The sequence below is a fragment of the Myodes glareolus genome, chromosome 7 (genome assembly GCF_982192425.1).
Source record: "Myodes glareolus chromosome 7, mMyoGla1.1, whole genome shotgun sequence".
In the NCBI taxonomy this organism is placed as follows: Eukaryota; Metazoa; Chordata; class Mammalia; order Rodentia; family Cricetidae; genus Myodes; species Myodes glareolus.
Window position 1 is genome coordinate 38,709,382 of NC_142032.1, and position 18,796 is coordinate 38,728,177.

Genomic DNA, 18,796 nt, shown 5'->3' on the forward strand with positions numbered 1-18,796 from the left:
CGATATTTCAGATCTGGAGTTCTGATTCTGTGTCAGGATAGGACCCATGATGGAGCAGAGGTTAGCTGGAGGAAAGGTTTGGTAGGCCACCTGTGGGGGTCTGCCTCTCCATAGGCTTGACATATGGCCAGACACCTCTCAGACATGCAATGGGGGCTGCTAGGAGCCGTGAGAATATACATATTCATCGACTGTCTCCGCAATTGCAACATCTGCTGTTTCCTTGCAGAGAGACTTCCACCTCCACCTGGAGAGTGCACTTTCGATCAAGATGAATGTGCGTTTACACAGGAGAAACGAAACCGGAGCAGCTGGCACAGGGGAAGAGGAGAAACACCCACCTCTTACACAGGACCAAAGGGAGATCACACTACTGGGGTAGGTGAGTTCTGCCACATGGTGCCGTTTCTTAAGAACATAACTTAGCAACCAGCGGTCATTTACTGCATTTTGAGTGTGCAGATTCACATCTTGTGACCAGAATAAACTACACGTGAGTCTAAACGCGTGAAATTTTTAATCAGTTTACTGGAAAATCATCTTTTACGTTTATAACACTGGTTAATGTACAGTGCTGCAAAGATAATTTAGAACTAGGTTTCAAAAACTGAAAGAGGCACAAAAGAGAGAAAGAAGTTAATCAAAGTTGGAGTTGAGGATTAGTATATAAATGTACAGGCAAATTGGGAGCATGCAGGTAAGTTCAACTTCATTCTCCTGTGAATTCTGATCCACTGTGTTCTTGGGATAAACCTGTGGGAGCAGATAGCTGTTGGTGTGGATAATCAGGTGCACATTATCTGTCTCCCCCATTCAACCCCACAGACAAGGTCTTATTCAAGCTGGCCTGGAACTCAGGATCTTCCTGCCTCAGCCTCCTGAGAGCTCAGGGATATAGACGTATGCCACCATGCCTAACTAAGGAGTATGATTTCAAAACAGAGTATGTAAACTATCGCAGGACAAACTCAAGACTGATCATCCCGATACTACTGTCTATCAGCAAGTAAAAACAATCAGTGGCAAAATATGCCCATTTGATATATCAGTTAAAGCACAACTTAAGTTCAAAGAAGGAAAACTGACCCTGAACTAAATCCACAGAGATCCTTGACACTAAGCTTCAGGGTCCTTAAAGAAAAGTCAGGAGGATATGCTGGGTTATACTTTGCTTACCTTATGACCAGCCTCAAGATAAATCTAAGACCAAGTACCATGGATCAACATATAATATATGTAATCTTTTTACTGAATTAGTCAAACTTGGTAGACCTCAACCACAAATGGCTTTATTTTTATTTCCATCATTCACTTCAGTTATATCCTGAAGATTTTTCTCCCCACTCCTTGGTAAATCCTTTGGTAACTCCCAGTTCTGCTGAGGTATTGAAACATGGTCAATTCAGGCATGTTAAAAAGTCTAGTGCAAATAAAAAACTTGCATTTCTCATTCAGTCAAAATGCTTCTGACCTAGTCTTTAATCTTTATTTCATCTCCTCTCCTGTTTTCTCTGTTTTTCATCCTCAAGTTAGGGCAGGTAGAGAAAGAATTAAAAGAAAAGAACTTTAAAAGATTTGGTGCTGTTTTAAATTCTCTCTTGGCTATTGACTGTTCCCTCATTGTGTCAATGCTGGCCAACTGGAACTTCTGCCTAGCCCTCCATAACCAGCCTTTTGCACTTGCTGCCTCCACATCAAGGGGCACACCTCAGTACAGCCACCCAAGATTTTTTTGGAAAGTTTTTGCTTTGTTTGAAGAGCACTTGATTCCATCCATCTTCCCAGAGTGTCCACTGGCCTCAGAAACGAATGCACTCTCACCTAAAAAGTTCACCTGGTGGCTACTGCTGCCCTTTCTGTGTGCTGCTTTCTCAGGAAAGATTATTTCCTCAGTGAAGAGATGCAGCAATGGCCAAAGGTAGACCAGATATCTACTTGCAGTACTGAAAAGTGATTCTAAAAGAGTTATGAGACTTGTTAAGCTCCATCTGAAAATGCATCAGGAAGTTACAGGGATAACTAGAAGCCATATATGATAGCTCCCTGGCAGAATAAAACAGAAACAGAACTCAAACTGATATAAGTGGATAGGAAGTCCTTTGCTGAACTTTGAGACAGAAAAAGGTCAGTTCAGGCACATTCTGATGCAAGGGATAAACTATATAAGCAGGGAACTCCCTTCTCTTTCCACCTCTCTGTACTGGGTTTTCTGGATTAGTCCAGTCTCTGACATGATATCCAATCATGGGAAGAAACTGGCTACAGCAAAGGCAGCCTCATGGACTTTCAGTACTGAATTTTGCAGAAAGGGAAAATGCTGATGAAAATCTCCAGACTGATCGGGGGGTGGGGAAACAGTACTACTATGGAGCCCTGGCTGGCCTGAAACTTGCTATAGACCCACCTTCCTCCCTCCTGATTTACAAGTGCTAGAATTAAAGGCATGTGACACCATGACCAGCCAAACTGAACCTTATTGGCTCTGAATAACAATGTCACAAGATAGAGTACTATAAAACCATTGAATTCCCATAGTACTTAACATTGTGACTTACATAAGCTATGCAAAAAAGTGAACAAATACATGTATGCATAAATGAATGAATGCCTTTATTGAAACATGAGTAAGATCATTATTTAGCAAGACCTCTAATAACTAGTATGGTGGTACATACCTATAATCCCAGTACTCAGCAGACTAAGGGAGGAGTATTACAAATTTAAGGCCAGCCTGGGTCACATAATGAGATCCAGGTCACACTGGGCTATAGGTCACATAATGAGATCCATGCCACACTGGGCTATGGGTCACATAATGAGATCCAGGCCACATTGGGTTATACAGCGAGTCCTGTCTCAAAACAAAAACAAAATCACCAAAACCCTCTTTAGAAAAAAATAAGATTGTGAGAAGATACTACTTTTAATATTCAGTACAGTAGAGAAGAGCTAATCGATTTAGATCATCTGTTATGGGAGGTTTTTTTTCCTGGTAGAAAGTTGATAGTTTTTATTTCTTTTATGCAGACATGAAGGCTTCAGTTAGAGGTATGAAAAGATGCTATCAATGATAGGCATAGTAAGACTTTGTGGGTGGAGCAGGTATTCTGGTTAATGAAGATCATGGAATGCCTTGGACACAGAAGACAGGGCAGAATCAAAGTAGTAAATAGTGAAGGAGGCACTCCTGCACAGAGCAAAGGGAAGCAACCAGGTCAAGGGTACAAGAGACCTATGGATTTTAGAGTTGGGAAAACCCAACAGATTATAGTCATTGAGTATGGCCTTAAGAAAGCAACTTAAATTTCCAGCTTTTACATCAAGAAAACAAGAATATCTACAACTACCTACTCATTTACATAATTTCAAGGACTGGTCCAAGATCAAGGTTTCTCACAGTTGCTTTCTTCTGTACCCTCTGACTTGCAAATGACCATCTTCTTGTTGGGTCTACATATGGTCTTCCCTCTGTGCCAACATACCCCTGATGTCTCTTTTTCTTATGGCACTTGTAATGAATCAGTATCTATCCTCTTTTAACTCAGTTACATCTTTAAAAGCTCAGTCTCTAAATATAGCCGCACTCTGATATACTGGAGCTAGGTCTTCATCACGTGTGCTTTGGAGAGATGCAGCTTAACCCATAGCAGACTGCCACCCAGGAATCAGTGTCATGGGCTGAATATCAAAGGAGAAGGACAATTCTTTCAAGTTAAATGAGTGACAGCCCAGGCCTGCTCCTGCTCTTCTTTATGCTACAGTCTAGGCTTGTCTGACTCATAGAACATGTTCTACCTCCTCCTCACACATTCAAAAGTATGAAAATCTATCAAAAACACGTGCAACGTATATTAAGTAAGGCATAGTTCTAATCCTTTACTGACATCATTACTGGACTATGGGGGCATATGTTAATTAACTTGGAATGGTTTTGTTTGAAGATGGTGTGGTTGTGTTCTCTTTGTCTCTTTGAAGACTTAGAAGAATGTTTCAGCTGGCTAGGGTAAAACTTCACAGCAAAAGAATGAATGCAAATGTTTCTTGGTGAACTCCATATTTATTCTGAATGAATACTAGATATATTAAATGAAAGTCTCTGGGGCACAGTGTAGAGAATGCTGATTTTAAAAATAAATTATTTCACCTGCTTCAATATTAAATTGCAAAAGATTCTCAAGACACCTTTCATGTTTTTAACTAATAAAATATTTTGGAATTTATCTTTTTATTCCCATGCATAGCAATGCAAGTAAGAAAACAAATATTATGCCCAAGGTACCTATAGATACATAGCATTTCGTTAGGACTGTAATTACTTTAATAACCCTTTCACTGAAAAGCTAGGGATCATTTGTTGAACATTTATTCTGGGTGGGCTCTGTACCTAGAATCTTTATACTCTTTCTATAATCTACTGAGTACACGAAAGGTCCCATTTTTTTCAGACAGGGAAATAGAAGCTTGGAGAAGCTAAGTGCCATTTCAGAGCTAAATAGTAGTAACTGGAAAAGCAGGGACTGGATTTCAGGTTTATTTGGTTCTAGTGACCATATTCTTTCCACATTGCCTTATTGAAGTCTCCCAGACTATGTGACACTTCCACATCACACATGAACCAATGCATGCGGCCATCAGAAATAATCTACAGGTTTCCCGACCTATTTCTAGTGTCTATATTTTGACATTATGGGTACAACTCCAGGAGCACACCCCATATACCTGTTGTCTACCCTCATACATGGTAAAGTAGCTTTCTTGTCTCCCGGCCATTAATAGTACAGGCTAAATAAGGCGGATGCAGGCGCTCTCGGATCTAAAAGAGAGAAGTGTGACACATTCAAAGCTGAAAGTATAAACAAAGACTCTAAAACAACTGACTGGAGTTTTCTACACATTTATATAGCTGGAGAGAGAGAGAGAGAGAGAGAGAGAGAGAGAGAGAGAGAGAGAGAGAGATCACACGCATGCACCGGCACAGTGTGAGTGTGGAGATCAGAGGACTTCCAGGAGTTTGTTCTCCACCCACCATGTGAATTCCAGAGACTGAACTCAGGCCACCAGGCTTGGGGGAAACACCTTTACCCTCTCAGCCATCTCCCCAGTCCCCCAAATAACTAATTGTTCAATCTTACCAGCTTCAGAAGCTACATACATATAAGAATCAACTATCTTAAAAACGAGAGTTACCATTAATATCACACAATCCAGAGTCCCCACTTGATTCATTCCATATCTTCTGAGCACTCGATACCCATTACATACCAAACACCATCCCAATGACTCGAAGGAACAAGTAAAGCTATAAGGGGTCAAGTTCAAGAGATGGTGGGACAGTGTCAGGCGGCAGCTCCCCTTAGCAGTCTATTGGAGGATGAACCAGAGTAGCTCAGGAATAGTAAGGAATATTAACGGCGAATCAATCCCACACCAGTTATGTTTTAAGGGGTTATTTATTTTGGGGGGTAAAACTTATATACACCATAAACCGTCAGAAAGGGAGCCTAGTCGCTGGAGCAAGAGCCGGGAGCACGAGCCGAGACCAAGCGCCCGAACCAAGAGGCCCGAGCTGAGATCTGCGGCTCTTTTTAAAAGAGAAATATACCACGCCCCAGTGGGCTGGTATTTCAGCGGCTATTGACCGTCGGAGCGGAAGGCGCTCCCACAGCACCGTGGGCTCGTGCTTCAGCGACTATTGGCTGAAGCAGCGGAAGATACTCCCGCAGCAGAATATGAACGCATGTCAGGATGAAGAAACAGCAGACATGAGACACACAGCCCTTTAAGCAGCAGGACAGCTTTCAGGAACTCTGTTACAATACTGGCCTAGGACACTGTCAACCATGAGTCCCGTGAAAGTAGAGCCTCAAATGTGACCTTATATGGAGGTGGTACACTTGAAGCTATGCGTCTCCACAGCAGGAATGGGGAACAAGGCCTTATAACAAGGAAATATCCACCCACACACTAGTGATGCATCTTTGACTTGGCCACTCCTATGTCCAATTGATTGAGATAGTGGGAACATCTCATAAGCCATGTTGAATTATGCCTCATGGCCATCAACTAGAGAGTAAACAGGAAAAGTGCATTTTCATAGACTCCCACCCTCACTGGCTTAGATATGTTCCCGTTTAGCACAGCCTTCCCTCTCCTGCCTCATTCACATGGATGTAGAAAAATTCTGCAGAGGCTTAAGCGAAGAGTGATTGAAGATGCCTCAACATTGAAGACCAAAGGCCACTGGTATCTGCCTTGGGCCCAAGATAAGGCATCTATCAAGGTGCTTCTGAATCAGTCCTGTCTTTTAACTTTCCCTGTGTAAAGCCGGTCAGTTTACAGTTGGCAGAACTTGAAAAAAAGAGGAAAAAGGAAAGATGGGCTTCATAGGCAAACCTGCTTTATAGGCAGTTGCATTAGTTGGCCAGTCAATACATGTCTGTATTGACGAGGAAAGGCTCAGAAAAGCCACACTATAAATATGTCAAGCTGCTGTGTGTCTGTCAAAATCAATACATCATCTCAGGTTAAATAAAGACAAGCCCTGTGAATGAAGCTCTTCAATTTAGCTGCCGAATCGGTCAAATAATGTCAATTTCCCAGGGATGGAGTGTTTAGGAAGTAGCCCGCCTATTCTGACTCCGAGTCTGTGCCCACCCTGTCCTTGCAAGTGCCTTGATCATAAAGCTCTTAGTTTATATTCTGTCACAGCAGAGGTGCAGCTGGGACGAGGCCGAGTGAAAAAGGGTCACTGTTCTTAGCAAAAGCCAAGCATTTCTCTTGAACTAGCATTCTTGAGCTGTTAGGGCCATTGGTTAATTGCCAGAATACTGACGAGATTAGTTTTGACCATTTTGCCTTTGCCAGAGTTCTTATTGCTTTGAAGGTGATTTTTAGATCTTTGGAGGTCTTTATTCTGCGGCTCTGGAACCCTTCTCATCACCTGCTTGTCTTTTAATCAATTCAAGTTCGTTGGTGAAATCCTGTGTCTTTCCATTTTCTTGAATGCTTCCGCATATTTATGTACACATATAAACATGTGCATGACTTTTGCAGTGCTAAGAATTACTCAGGGCCCTGTATACACATGGCAAGAGAGACATTATTACACTATACCCCAAACCCTTCAAACTTGTTCTTATATACTCAAACCATTAAACTAATATGCTAAGTTCATGTATAGGCTGTCTGATTCCCCAAGTGGAATTTTTCTGTACACACACACACACACACACACACACACACACACACACTCACCCCTTAATATCTATGATAAATTTGACTGAAATCTTAACGTTGTAAATGAAAACCCACAGAACACTTCTGCAATGGTGTTTTCCTCTCAGAGGGTAGAACCGAAGTGAAGTGAGGTGGCTGTGGCTCTGCTTTCCTGGGCACCCATCTGGTTCTGCCTACAGCCCAGGCACATTTTCCAAGAAAGGAGTCTGGAGTTTATTTAGGAATTATCCTCTCTAGTACGTACAAAACTTAAACTTTGTCACTAGCTGGTGAGACGGCAGGAAACCTTACTTTGTTTTGCATTTAACTATCTGTCTCTTGGTCTCTTCAAGTTAAGAATTTGGTAAATGCCTCAAGAGAAGATTGCCAAGCAATATGTTCTCTTTTCTGTCCCTTTTTCCTCATAAAATGTGGCCTCCCAACCCCAGCTGCTTGAACAACTTTGAACACTAATTATTTCTGTTATTTCACTCACATCGGTGAGTCTGTTGGGTATCTCTGCCACAATGCGTGAAGAGGGAAGCAGCTCCGAGAGACTTGAGCTCATTCTGTGGACCTTCCATTTTCTCTGGAATCTGTTGGTTCCTCAATGCCTTGCAGCTTGTAACAGGCTCTGATAACTCTGAAACGGGTGCCACCCCTGTTAGATCAGCACTGATCAAGGCGATTTGGAAATAAAAGAAAAAGGAGGGCTACGATCCACAGAAGCGGATTGTTCTTTAATCAGAACAACGAAGAGTAGCAGGAGTTGAAACAGTGCACGAAGATGCAGAGGCCCTGGAGGTTTTACAGAACAGGATAAAAAAGAAGCTTTGCAGTAGAAGATTCCCACTGTGAATCAGTTCCCTCGCAGTCTCAAATTGCAAACAGAGGTTGCAATGCTGACCTTGTCAGGAGCTTGCAGGCTTCTCACGACTGAAGCTGTCATGAGCCTGCAACTTGCCTCTCAGAGTTTCTAAGCCACCTGAAGCTTTTAAGTCAGTAGTCCGTCAAGACCCTGAATGTTCTTTTCCTGTTTGTCTGGTCTAAGTTTCCTCTAGGCATAGTATAAGCAGCACCAGTACCACAGTAGAGTCAGAAGAGGCAGTTCTGATATCAGGCTCCTTCTGCAACATCATTTGTTTACAACAGATTGTTTTGCTCAGAAGTTAGGCACATTGCTCTGTTCTGGACTACAAGCCAACCTATTATAATTTTAAAGTATTTGTATTTATTATATACATTATATACAACTTCAAACATGTATATAATGTATCTTGATCATATCCAATCCAAATTCCCTTTCTTACTGTCCCCAGACTCTCCCCTAAGACCTCCCCTTCTCATCTTCATGTCCTCTTCCTTTTTCTTTTTTCTTTTTTTTTTAAAAAAAATGACACATTGAGTCTGCATTTGCATGATATGAGGCCATCTAGCAGGGCATGGGCCAATTCATGGCCACACCCTCAAAGAAAAATGGCTCCATTCTCCCACCAACCATCAATTGTCAATAGCTTCTCAATTAGGAATGGAATATCATGAACCTCTCCTACATCCATGCCTGAATGTTGGTTGGCTTGCTCTTATTCAGGTCTTGTGCAAATAACCATAGATGATATAAGTTCATGAGTGCAGTGGCCATGTCATGCCTAGAAGACAGCATTTCACAGCACCCCTCTAGATCTTTGAGTTCTTATGTTCATTGTGCCTTACCCACAATGTGCCCTGAGTCTTAGGAGGTTGGTTTAGACGGCCCATTTGAAGATTAGCATTCAACAGTTACCTATTCTCGGCATTTGGATTAACTGTCAATCTGCATTGACCACGGTCCAATACGAAACTAAGTTTTTCAGACTAAGTTTGAGAGTAGCACTAATTTATGGGTATAAACACAAATGTGTAGAAAGCAGTTTGACAGCACTTATACATAAAAATTTGAAGCTAGGATCCATGTATGAAAGAGAACATGCAGCATTTGTTTTTCTGAGCATGAGCTACCTCACCAGTTCCACACATTTTTCTCTAAGTTTAGTAATTGCATCTTTCTTTACAACTGAATAAAATTTCATCATGTAAATGTATTACATTTCATTATCTATTCAATCGATGAACATCCAGGCTGGCTCCATGTCTTAGCTATTGTGAATAGGAAGGTAATGAGCGTAGCTGGACAAACACCTCAGCAGTATGATGTGGACTGTATGCCCCAGAAATGGTGTAGCTGGGCTGGGCCAGATGGTCATTCTAGTTTGAACCTTTATTAATTTATTGACTTGTGTGTTTGTTTATGTGTGTTTTACACTTTGTATTTTTTCTCTTAATTTCTTTTAGGGGGGTCAAATCATGGGCATAATACCATGAAGAAAAGTATACACGGTTCAAAATGTTTAATTTAATATTACTAGTAGAAACAACTGTGTATGTGTATTACACAAATGTGTGTGTGCCACCAAGAACATATGGAGATGTTCATTTGCTCAGTTGGATATCTGGGCTCTTTTGTGCTTACATATGAATTTTGAGATTGTTTCTCCATCTCTGTGAATAATATAATTAGAATTTTGATTTGGATTACACTAAATTGTAGACTGCTTTTCTAAAAAATAAATTTATTTATTTATTTATTTTTCCATGCATTACCTGCATGTAATGCATGTATGTCTGAGCACCATGTGTGTGTAATGTTCACAAAGGGCAGAAGACAGGACATCGGATCCTCTGGGATGAATATCTTATATACCATCTTACCCATAAATCCCCCTTGATCAAAGGATAGAATGAGATATTGTATTTCTGCCCTCTTATGATAATAAGCATTTGTTGGTGTTTTTTGCCTCTTTGTCCAAGGGACTTGTTGTAGCTGAGATAATATTGCATAGTGTCCCATTCTTTGGCAATGGGTAATAGGAGAATAATAAAATTTACACAAACTCTGGCTGTAAACTGCCCAACAGCAGATGTCACTGTTTGTGTCTCTCCTTTTATAACCCCCCATCCTGAGCAATAAATACCAGGGACATTATGTTAAGAAAAATAGCCCAGCTGTACTTGTTAAAGCACAGTAAGGCAGACTTTACTCACAACCATCATGGTAGGAACCAGAGTAGCGCGGTTTTTCAGTGGTTGGGAGAGATTAGGCTCAACCTGAATGCAGCACGGCCAAAGAAGACTAGAGAAACAAGGGACTGCATGAGACCAGGGCTTGGAAAATTAGCAGGAAGAAGCATCCTGTGTAGGAAGGATTCTGGATGAAATGATTGCATAGCTCCTTGATTAGATGTCAGGAAGAAGGCTCCTGACTTAGGAAGCCTCTTCTAAGGTAGGATTTTGTGAGGAAAGGGTAGGCCTAGGGAAAGATTTAGGAACTAAAGTTGGGTCAAGCAAGAAGCTTTGTAAACTCTTGAGTATTAAAGTACTGTAAATGTCTTCTTTTTATTCCATTGTCAAAGAAGAAACTTAGAAAACTGTATTATGCTGTTTAAAGTGACTTGTATAGTTGGTATAGTTTTGCTTAGATAGCACTGAAAGTGTTCTTTAAAGGCAAATATATCCTGAAATAATATAGTTTGAAATTTTTCATTGACTCAATAAGTTAACAGCAGTTCATAGATTTTTTTAGGATGATTTTTTTAGCCTATTATAGATCAGCTAAAACAACATATACATTAAATAGTATGGCAACCTATTTAGTGAAGTTATAATAATTATCTGCTGTTGCTTAGTAACAACAATAAGCTTTCTTGTTACTAAGTACACACTGCAAACAATAATGAATTTCATCAAAAAAGAGAGCTAGTGCCTGCATGGGTGACCTACAGCATTTCTACGGCTCCCTTTAAAATATTTGTAATAAATATGGTAGGAGTGACTTTAAAAGGGGGGACTTCCTATTTTATACATTGGAATGTGTTCCGCTGAGACTTGGGACCAGTAGCACAGTGTGTTTTCCCTTGATGCCTACCATGTATGATGACCACAGGGTCCTTTTTAAATTAACATAATGCATTCTGGAACTTTTGAAGGCCATGCCTCTATCTGTAGAATACATTCTACCTTTTCACTTCCCATCCTTAAAGCCTGGAAGAGCATATACTGGGAAAAAGAAGAAAGGAGACAGGCATCAAAACTGGTTTATAGATAACTGTATTAAATGGTAAGTCAATTTAAATTCATTTCATAAAAAAAGAAGCTCCAAAAAAAAAAAAGAAGATGGAAAGAAAACTATAAATACGCCAGGTAATTTTGTGCCTGTCAGGATCAATACATCTTAAATATAACAGTTCTAAAGAAGATACAGTTTCTGCCTTCCTAAAGGACAATGCAAAAAGATCCTTTCACTATCCTGAGGTTAGCGAGGTATAGTATAGTAGAAAGGTAAAGCACCCAGCAGTGAACTACCCCTCCTCTTCGCTGGCTGCAGAGCCTGGGGCATGATTCCATGGCCTCTGAGTCTGAGTTTCCTCATATATAATAATATAATAATTGTTATACTCTATTATATTATATATAAATATAATAATAATACCAATAAGTTAATGCCCTACCAGTCTCTTAGGGTTGCTGTGGCAATTAACTGATAATTTATAAAAAAGCCACTGAAACATGTGGCGTCATTTTTTTCTACAATTCATAAATCTTTCATTGAATCGGATGTTTGGCTCTGTAATACTTTCTTATACTCCCTATTTAATGACATGTGTGCCTCTATAAAGTAGAAAGCCATTGCCTGTGACCACTAATAAACTTCCTTGGTGGAAACAAAAGACTTGGTAGAGTCACTAAACCCAAATCCCCCTTAATCACATTCTATCTACCTCCAGTCTGTCAAGTGACAAGAGTATGACTATTTTTAGGTTTGCCAGTAATACAAATGAAAAACCCATAACCAGCATGCCAGAACTGTTATTTCATAGACTTTTAGCTTGTTTTCTGTTTTCTGCTAGCATGAAGATTCTTATTTGAATAAACGTCTAAATAAGTAATAAAACTATTAAGAGAAAGCTATGGCAAATAGACTACTAAAAGGAAAATATTAAATGCAAGTAGCATATGTGGGCAAAAAGTATAATGAAGACAAAATCTGTATGATGAAAGAGAGGGAAATACTTATCAATAGATCATTGCACTAAAATAGCAACAAAAACACCCTCCAAAACCCTCTAGCCCCACCATTTCACTGCTGTTAAAAGAAAGAAAGCATTCTGTGACAGATGGGGTGACTGGCATCAAGGTGGCACGGACTTTGCAGTGTTTATCTCTCTGGTTTCTGCACCATCTGCGTGAGTAACTCTGTCCTACAAAACCAAAACGTTTCCTAACACAGATGCCACTGTTCTTCCTATTTACAAGACAGTGACAGCAAAGTCATAGCAAACTTGCCAGGGTTTTATTGCCACTTGTATGATGCCAGGCTGTCAGAATTCTTTGTGAGCATTTGTATTAGAAGGTTTTTTTAAAAATAGGGATTGTATGACCAAATGATAAGAAATAAATAAACCAACAGATAACTATCCCATTTATGAGAAATTTCTCCCCCACCACCCCACCCCAACTTCTGGCCACTGAGTCCCTTAATAGGTGGCCTGTCACAAGTCTTTTCACTCCATTCCTCCTCCTCCCAGAAGAAACAGCTCCATTCACTGTCTTAACACCTCCAAACAAAGACACTGTCATTCTCTTTCAGAATGCTCTTTGATGTTTGTTCTGGAGATTAAATTCTCTTCCGACATAAGTAATAAGCAAAAGTAGGAGTCTCTTTTCATGTCTAAGAAGACATACCAAAGAATAGTTTATTTATGGAAATATGCTCTTAAATGAAAACAATGTATTCGAAATGTTGTTTGAGTTTGGTTTCTTTGTTTCTTTTGTACTGTTTGCTGATGCAAGATCTTAGTGGCCACGTGACCTTAAACTTCTCATCTGGCGGAAGTACAGGCATGTGTGCTTGTGTGTGTGTGTGCGTGCGCACGTGCGCACCTGCATGTACATGTGCAAGTGGCACACCTGTGTGTGTGCACGTATGGGTGTATCTGAATGAGGACCAGTTTGCTTCAAGTCCTTGTCCTTAAGAATTTGTGTACCTGACATCCAGGTACGTAGTGATAATCTAGCTGTTCCTGTGGTCTACGTTGTCTGAGGAATTAGCTCCCGATGTTTGAACTCTCCAGGGTGCTGCGGTCTTTCCACAGCTAAGCTTCCATGAGAGTGTCTGATAACGTCAGGTCCCACTTTCCCAGAGAAGGCTTCCGCGAAAAGCCTTAAAAGGTGTGGTAAAATGTTTGAAAATGCCAAGATGAAACCCATTGCTCCTTATTCTAACCTAAAGAATTAACTGATAAAGACTGTGAGAATGTTGGACATCTGGTGGGGCCGACTGGACTGCCACCCCGCATACCTCACCCTCATTCCTGTCAAAATTCGTTTGACCGAGACTAGAAGCCTGACGGCGCCTGTTTCCTTCACTTAAGCCCTCACCTGTAAACAGGGTAAGATGTACATGAGAAGTGGTTGGTGCTATTAAGCACATTCACATTGCTGTGCAGCTGCCATCCCCATCCAGCTCCAGAAAACATTCACCTTCTTAACCAGAAGCTCTACCCATTAAAGACTAACTCCTCGCTTTTTACAGGTTTTATTATTATTAGTCATGAAATTTATTCATTTATTTTACCAACCTAATCCCTCATGCTTCCATCTCTGCTGGCCCCCAGTCTGCCCAGGAGATCTCTTCTATATCCTCTTCCCAGGAAAATCCATGCATCCCGGTCCCACTTTGGGATCTCTTTGTTGTACAGCCTCTCTGAGGCTGTGGGATGTAGCTTAGTTATTCTGTGCTTTACAGCTAATATCCACTTATGAGTGAGTACATACTAGGTTTCTCTTTCTGGATCAGGGTTACCTCACTCGGGATATTTTTATTTCCTAGTTCTATCCATTTGCCTGCGAATTTCACGATGTCATTGTTTTTAATAGCTGAGTCATACTCCATTATGCAAATGTACCACATTTTCTTCATCCATTCTTCAGTTGAAGGGCATCTAGGTTGTTTCCAGGTTCTGGCTGGTATGAATATGCTGCTGATATGAACATAGTTGAGCAAGTATCTTTATGGAATGTTTGAGCATCTTTTGGGTATATGCTCAAGAGTGGTATTGCTAGATCTTGAGGTAGAATGTTCCCTAATTTTCTGAGAAACCTTTGTACTGATTTCCAAAGTGGCTGTACAAATTTGCACTCCCACCAGCAGTGGAGGAAGTGTTCCCTTCTTCCACATCCTCTCCAGCATAAACTGTCATTAGCCGTTTTGATTTTAGCCATTCTGACAGGTGTAATATGGTCTCTCAGAGTTGTTTTGATTTGCATTTCCATTACAGCTAAAGATGTTGAACAATTCCTTAACTACCCCCATTTTAATGGGATTATTTGGTAGTCTGATGTCTAATTTCTTGAGTTCTTTATATATTGTGAATATCAGTCCTCTGTCAGATGTGGGGTTGCTGAAGATCTTTTCCCATTCTGCGGACTGCCATTTTACTTATTTACAGTATTCATTGCCTAGTGGAAGGTTTTCAGTTTCAGGGGGTCCCATTTATTGTTGATCTCAGTGTCTGTGCTGCTGGTGTTTTATTCAGGAAGTGGTCTCCCGTGACAACGTGTTCAGGGCTCTTTTCCACTTTCTTTTTTATCAGCTTCAGTGTAACTCGATTTATTTTGAGGTCTTTGATCCACTTGAATGTGAGTTTTACGCATGGCAAAAAAATATGGCTCTATTTTATTTGCTTTCTTCTACATGCTATCATCTAGTTTCACCAGCCCCATTTGTTAAGAAGCTTTCTTTTTTCCATTGTATAATTTTGGGTTCTTTGTCAAAAATCAGGTGTCTATAGGTATGTGGATTTCTGTGAGGGTCTTTAATTCAATTCCGTTGATCCACATTTGAAAGGCTTTTTAACATGGCTGAAGGAAATGGGTAATGCAACAACTCAAAGGTCGTGAATCTGGGAAAGGAACGGGTACGGAGTCAAGGTGAGAGGACGGTATTAACAGGCAGAAGAGAGATAAAGAAGGGTTGAGAGAGAGTAGCCGGACTGTTACTGTGTGTGTGTATAAGATTACCAAAGGACCAACCTGATAATCATAATGGAGTGATTTTTAGGAGGACATTTTGTAATTTACCAATTGTTTTTCCCAAAGCTTTGCTGTCTCCCCGATTGTTAAGAATGCTCTTTCAGACCAATGAAAACAGCTTGCCGCTCCTTCCATGGGGCCTCATCACACAGGCTGCCAAAGCCCCTTCCCAACCCTTTAAAAGAGAGCCAAGAGCCTAGAGGAGCAGCTGTCTACCTGTTAAAGATTATGAGTACAGTGTGAGTCTCTGCTTCTTGGGGCATCACAGTTGCCTCACAAACAACAGATGGGGCCCTGAGCGACCAGGAGATCCATGGAACTCCTGTATCCTTGATGTCGGACAGCAGCCCACAGAAAGAAAGCACTTTATCCCCACCACCGCCAACAACCATCGTTCATGTGCAGGAACCCACGAGCTGAGCCTCAAGCATCAGTTCTGCCACATCCTGTCTGTCTGAGACAGACAGCGCTTGAAGCTGGAATGTGGGATGCGGACAAGCGCACTTGGCTTTGCTCTGCTCTCCAAACACGTGTGAGGCAGACGGGACTCTGTGACATTCTCCAGTGGTTTCAGGAAAAGGAAGGATCACGTGCAAGTCAAGAACGGAGAAGTGTTTGTAATCAAGAGGAACAACCAGTTCATACATGGGAGTGGGAGTTCTGATCAGCTAGCAAAGATGTTAAACTCATTATTTAGGAATAGAAGTTGAGCGAGATTCCTTTAAATCAGTATTTCCGTACACATGTGTTCTTAATACATATTATGTCCCGAAGTGATTTGCGAAGGCTGAGAATACTGAAGAAAGGCAGGCTGAAGTTAATGTCCTAGGAAGTCACTCTCCTTCCACGCAGGACCGCTCCTCCAAAAGGAGCCCAACCACGTGGGTGAAGCAGTGTGGATTGCCTTTCATATTCTTCAGCACTTAGCCCAAAGCTCTCTGGGACTGGCAGGCTTAACTAAGAGCTTTCACCTGACACCCAAGACTCGGTGACTCAGGAACGGAAAAGCAGAGCAGGCTGCGGCAGTGGCATCGATAGAAGTGTGTAGTCTAGAGCAAGGGGATGTGAGGGTAGGAGGCCGCACAGGCAGCCCTGGCTGAGTTAGCGCCCACCTGGCCTGCTGGCAAGAGCCTGGCACAGAGTAACACTTCCCCTTTCAACACTGAGGAAACTAGTGTCTTGTGCCCAGGAAGGAAAGAACGTCAACCAATACTCAAGGAGTCGCTGAGAGTCTGTTAATCTTATAGGACCTCAGACTGGCCATGATTGAGAATTACTGTCACTAAGTGAAAGACAACCCTAGGCCACCTGTCACTCATGATAAATTCATTGCTTCCTATTTTATCTCTTAGCCCCTCATTGTCTTTTATTTGCACTTGCTTGGTGAAAGAGTATTACAAGGACAATGGCTTTCCTCCTAGAGCCTCATCTCTAGCAAGGGTCTGTCGCGTGGGATTGCAAGAGGCCTTAGAGAATTCCAAAGCAAAGCATAAACATTTTTTTCATCATGGACATGTGTGTGTGTGTGTGTGTCTTTGTGTATTTTCTTGTTGCCTTAAAATTTACTTCATGAGATATCTTTTTGTTGTTGTACAACTCAGGCTGGCATCAACCTCACAGAGATCCATCCACCTCTTCAGCCTCCCAAGTGCTGGGATTAAAGACTTGCGCCACTACTGCCCTGCTTAATTTTTTGTTGTTGTTCTTTTGTTTTGTTTTAATATGACTCCAAGAATTTTCTTGAGATAAGGTCTCAAGTAGCCCAGGCTGGACTCATACTCACTATGTAGCCAAGTAAGACTCCAGTGTTTTCTGCCTCTCCCTTCAAAGAGCTGAAATCGGAGGCATAAACCACTACTCCCAGCTTTATGCATGTTCTTTTCTAAAAATACCTCAGATGACTTGGAGCTTGTCTGAGAACATTTGTTTTAATGTGACTGTGATTTTATCTCATCTTGGGTTTGTAGTAGCTTTGCCTTAGAGCATCTGAGTCCAGATGCCTTTCTCATTGCCAAGAACTTCATCCTTTCGGTGTGAACTTGGTGGAGCCATGCATTCTAGAAACGATCGGACTTGTTTGGGGCTTAGTGCTAGGAAAGAAAATATGTTCATCCATCCGTTCACAGATCCTTTTGAACATCTATCATGCCTAAAGCACTGCTCTAGGAACTGGGAATGTGGTCCTGATCTAAACAAGGAAACTGTGCATTAGAGAAGAAGGAAACAAAGATTAAAGAGAAAAAAAATTAGGTGACCCATTAAAAGGCAATTGAATGTTACAAAAACATAATAAATGAAGGTATAAGGGGTGAGGAGTGCTGCCGGAGCAGGTGAGAGGGGGTGATGGCAACTTGAAATAATGAAATCAGAATAGGCCGAATAGAAAAGGGAGCATCCAAGCAGACACTTAAACCGGGAAAGAGTGAGACCCGAGAAAAACTCCGGAAGAGCCAGGGTTAGCACATGCAAGCCTGAGGTGACATCCAGGAACAGTAGAGTCCACTTAATGAGGGATAAGAAGGACAATAGCGAAAGGTAGGTAATGAGTGGGGGCGCAGGTTGTTCAGGGCCCTGAAGCAATCCTGAGGCTGCCAGCCTAGACTCTGAGCTGAACTAATGGAAACTTTAAACAAAGCCATGGTGCAATTTAGCTTTTAGGGTTTGGAAAGATACCCAGTAGGCAAAAGCACTTGTGAAATCATGAGGACCTGAGCTTGGGTCTCCAGAACCCATGGGTGCAGCAGAATCAGTGTCTGCAATCCCAATGCTCCTGTGGGGAAGAGGCAGAGACAGGAGGATCCCCAGAAGCTCACTGGACTGATAACCCGGCACATAGTACAGAAAAACGGCAAATCCACCCTACCTCAAACAAGATGGAAGGCAGGGACCAACATCCAGTGATGTTCTCTGACCTTCACATAAGCATGGTGGCAGACACAGGTTCCCATTGATACCCACACCTGGGTGTGAACACACACACACACACACACACACACACACACACACACACATTAAGCATTTAGAAAGACTGCTTTAGATACTGCTGAAGTTAGACAGACTACAGGGGATAAGGTGAGGACAAACACATGAGTCAGGAATCTGTCGCATTGGTTCAAGGTAACAAGATTGAAGCAGGACACTAGCAGTGGAGAGAGTGGAACAGGGCTCTGCGTTTCCTTTGAAGGTAAGGCTGCCGGGACTTCCTGTCAGCCTGGAGAGAAAGGAGAGGGAGAAGGCTGTCTGACTTACAGGTTCAAGGCCTCGGCAACTTCAGGAGCCAGCATAGATGGGGGGCAGTCATGCTTTGGTTCTGCTGGGCTGCAGGACAGCTTATAAACAACGTATCTTTGTTCATTACAGTCATGGATGCTGGGAAATCTGAGGTCACAGCAGATTTGGTGTCAGGGGTGAGGGTGGGGACTGCTTCTTCAGCTGTGTCCATCTGCTCACACTC

General features: G+C 41.7%; 1 protein-coding gene across 1 annotated transcript in view; it reads left to right on the top strand.

Moving 5' to 3' along the window:
- The window catches only part of Mamdc2 (MAM domain containing 2), a 146,641-nt gene that overhangs the window by 122,154 nt on the left and 5,691 nt on the right, over positions 1-18,796 (top strand). The window contains exon 11 of the mRNA XM_087908031.1: positions 230-382. Coding sequence (XP_087764157.1) covers positions 230-382 — 153 coding nt within the window. The remainder of the gene's footprint in view (positions 1-229; positions 383-18,796) is intronic.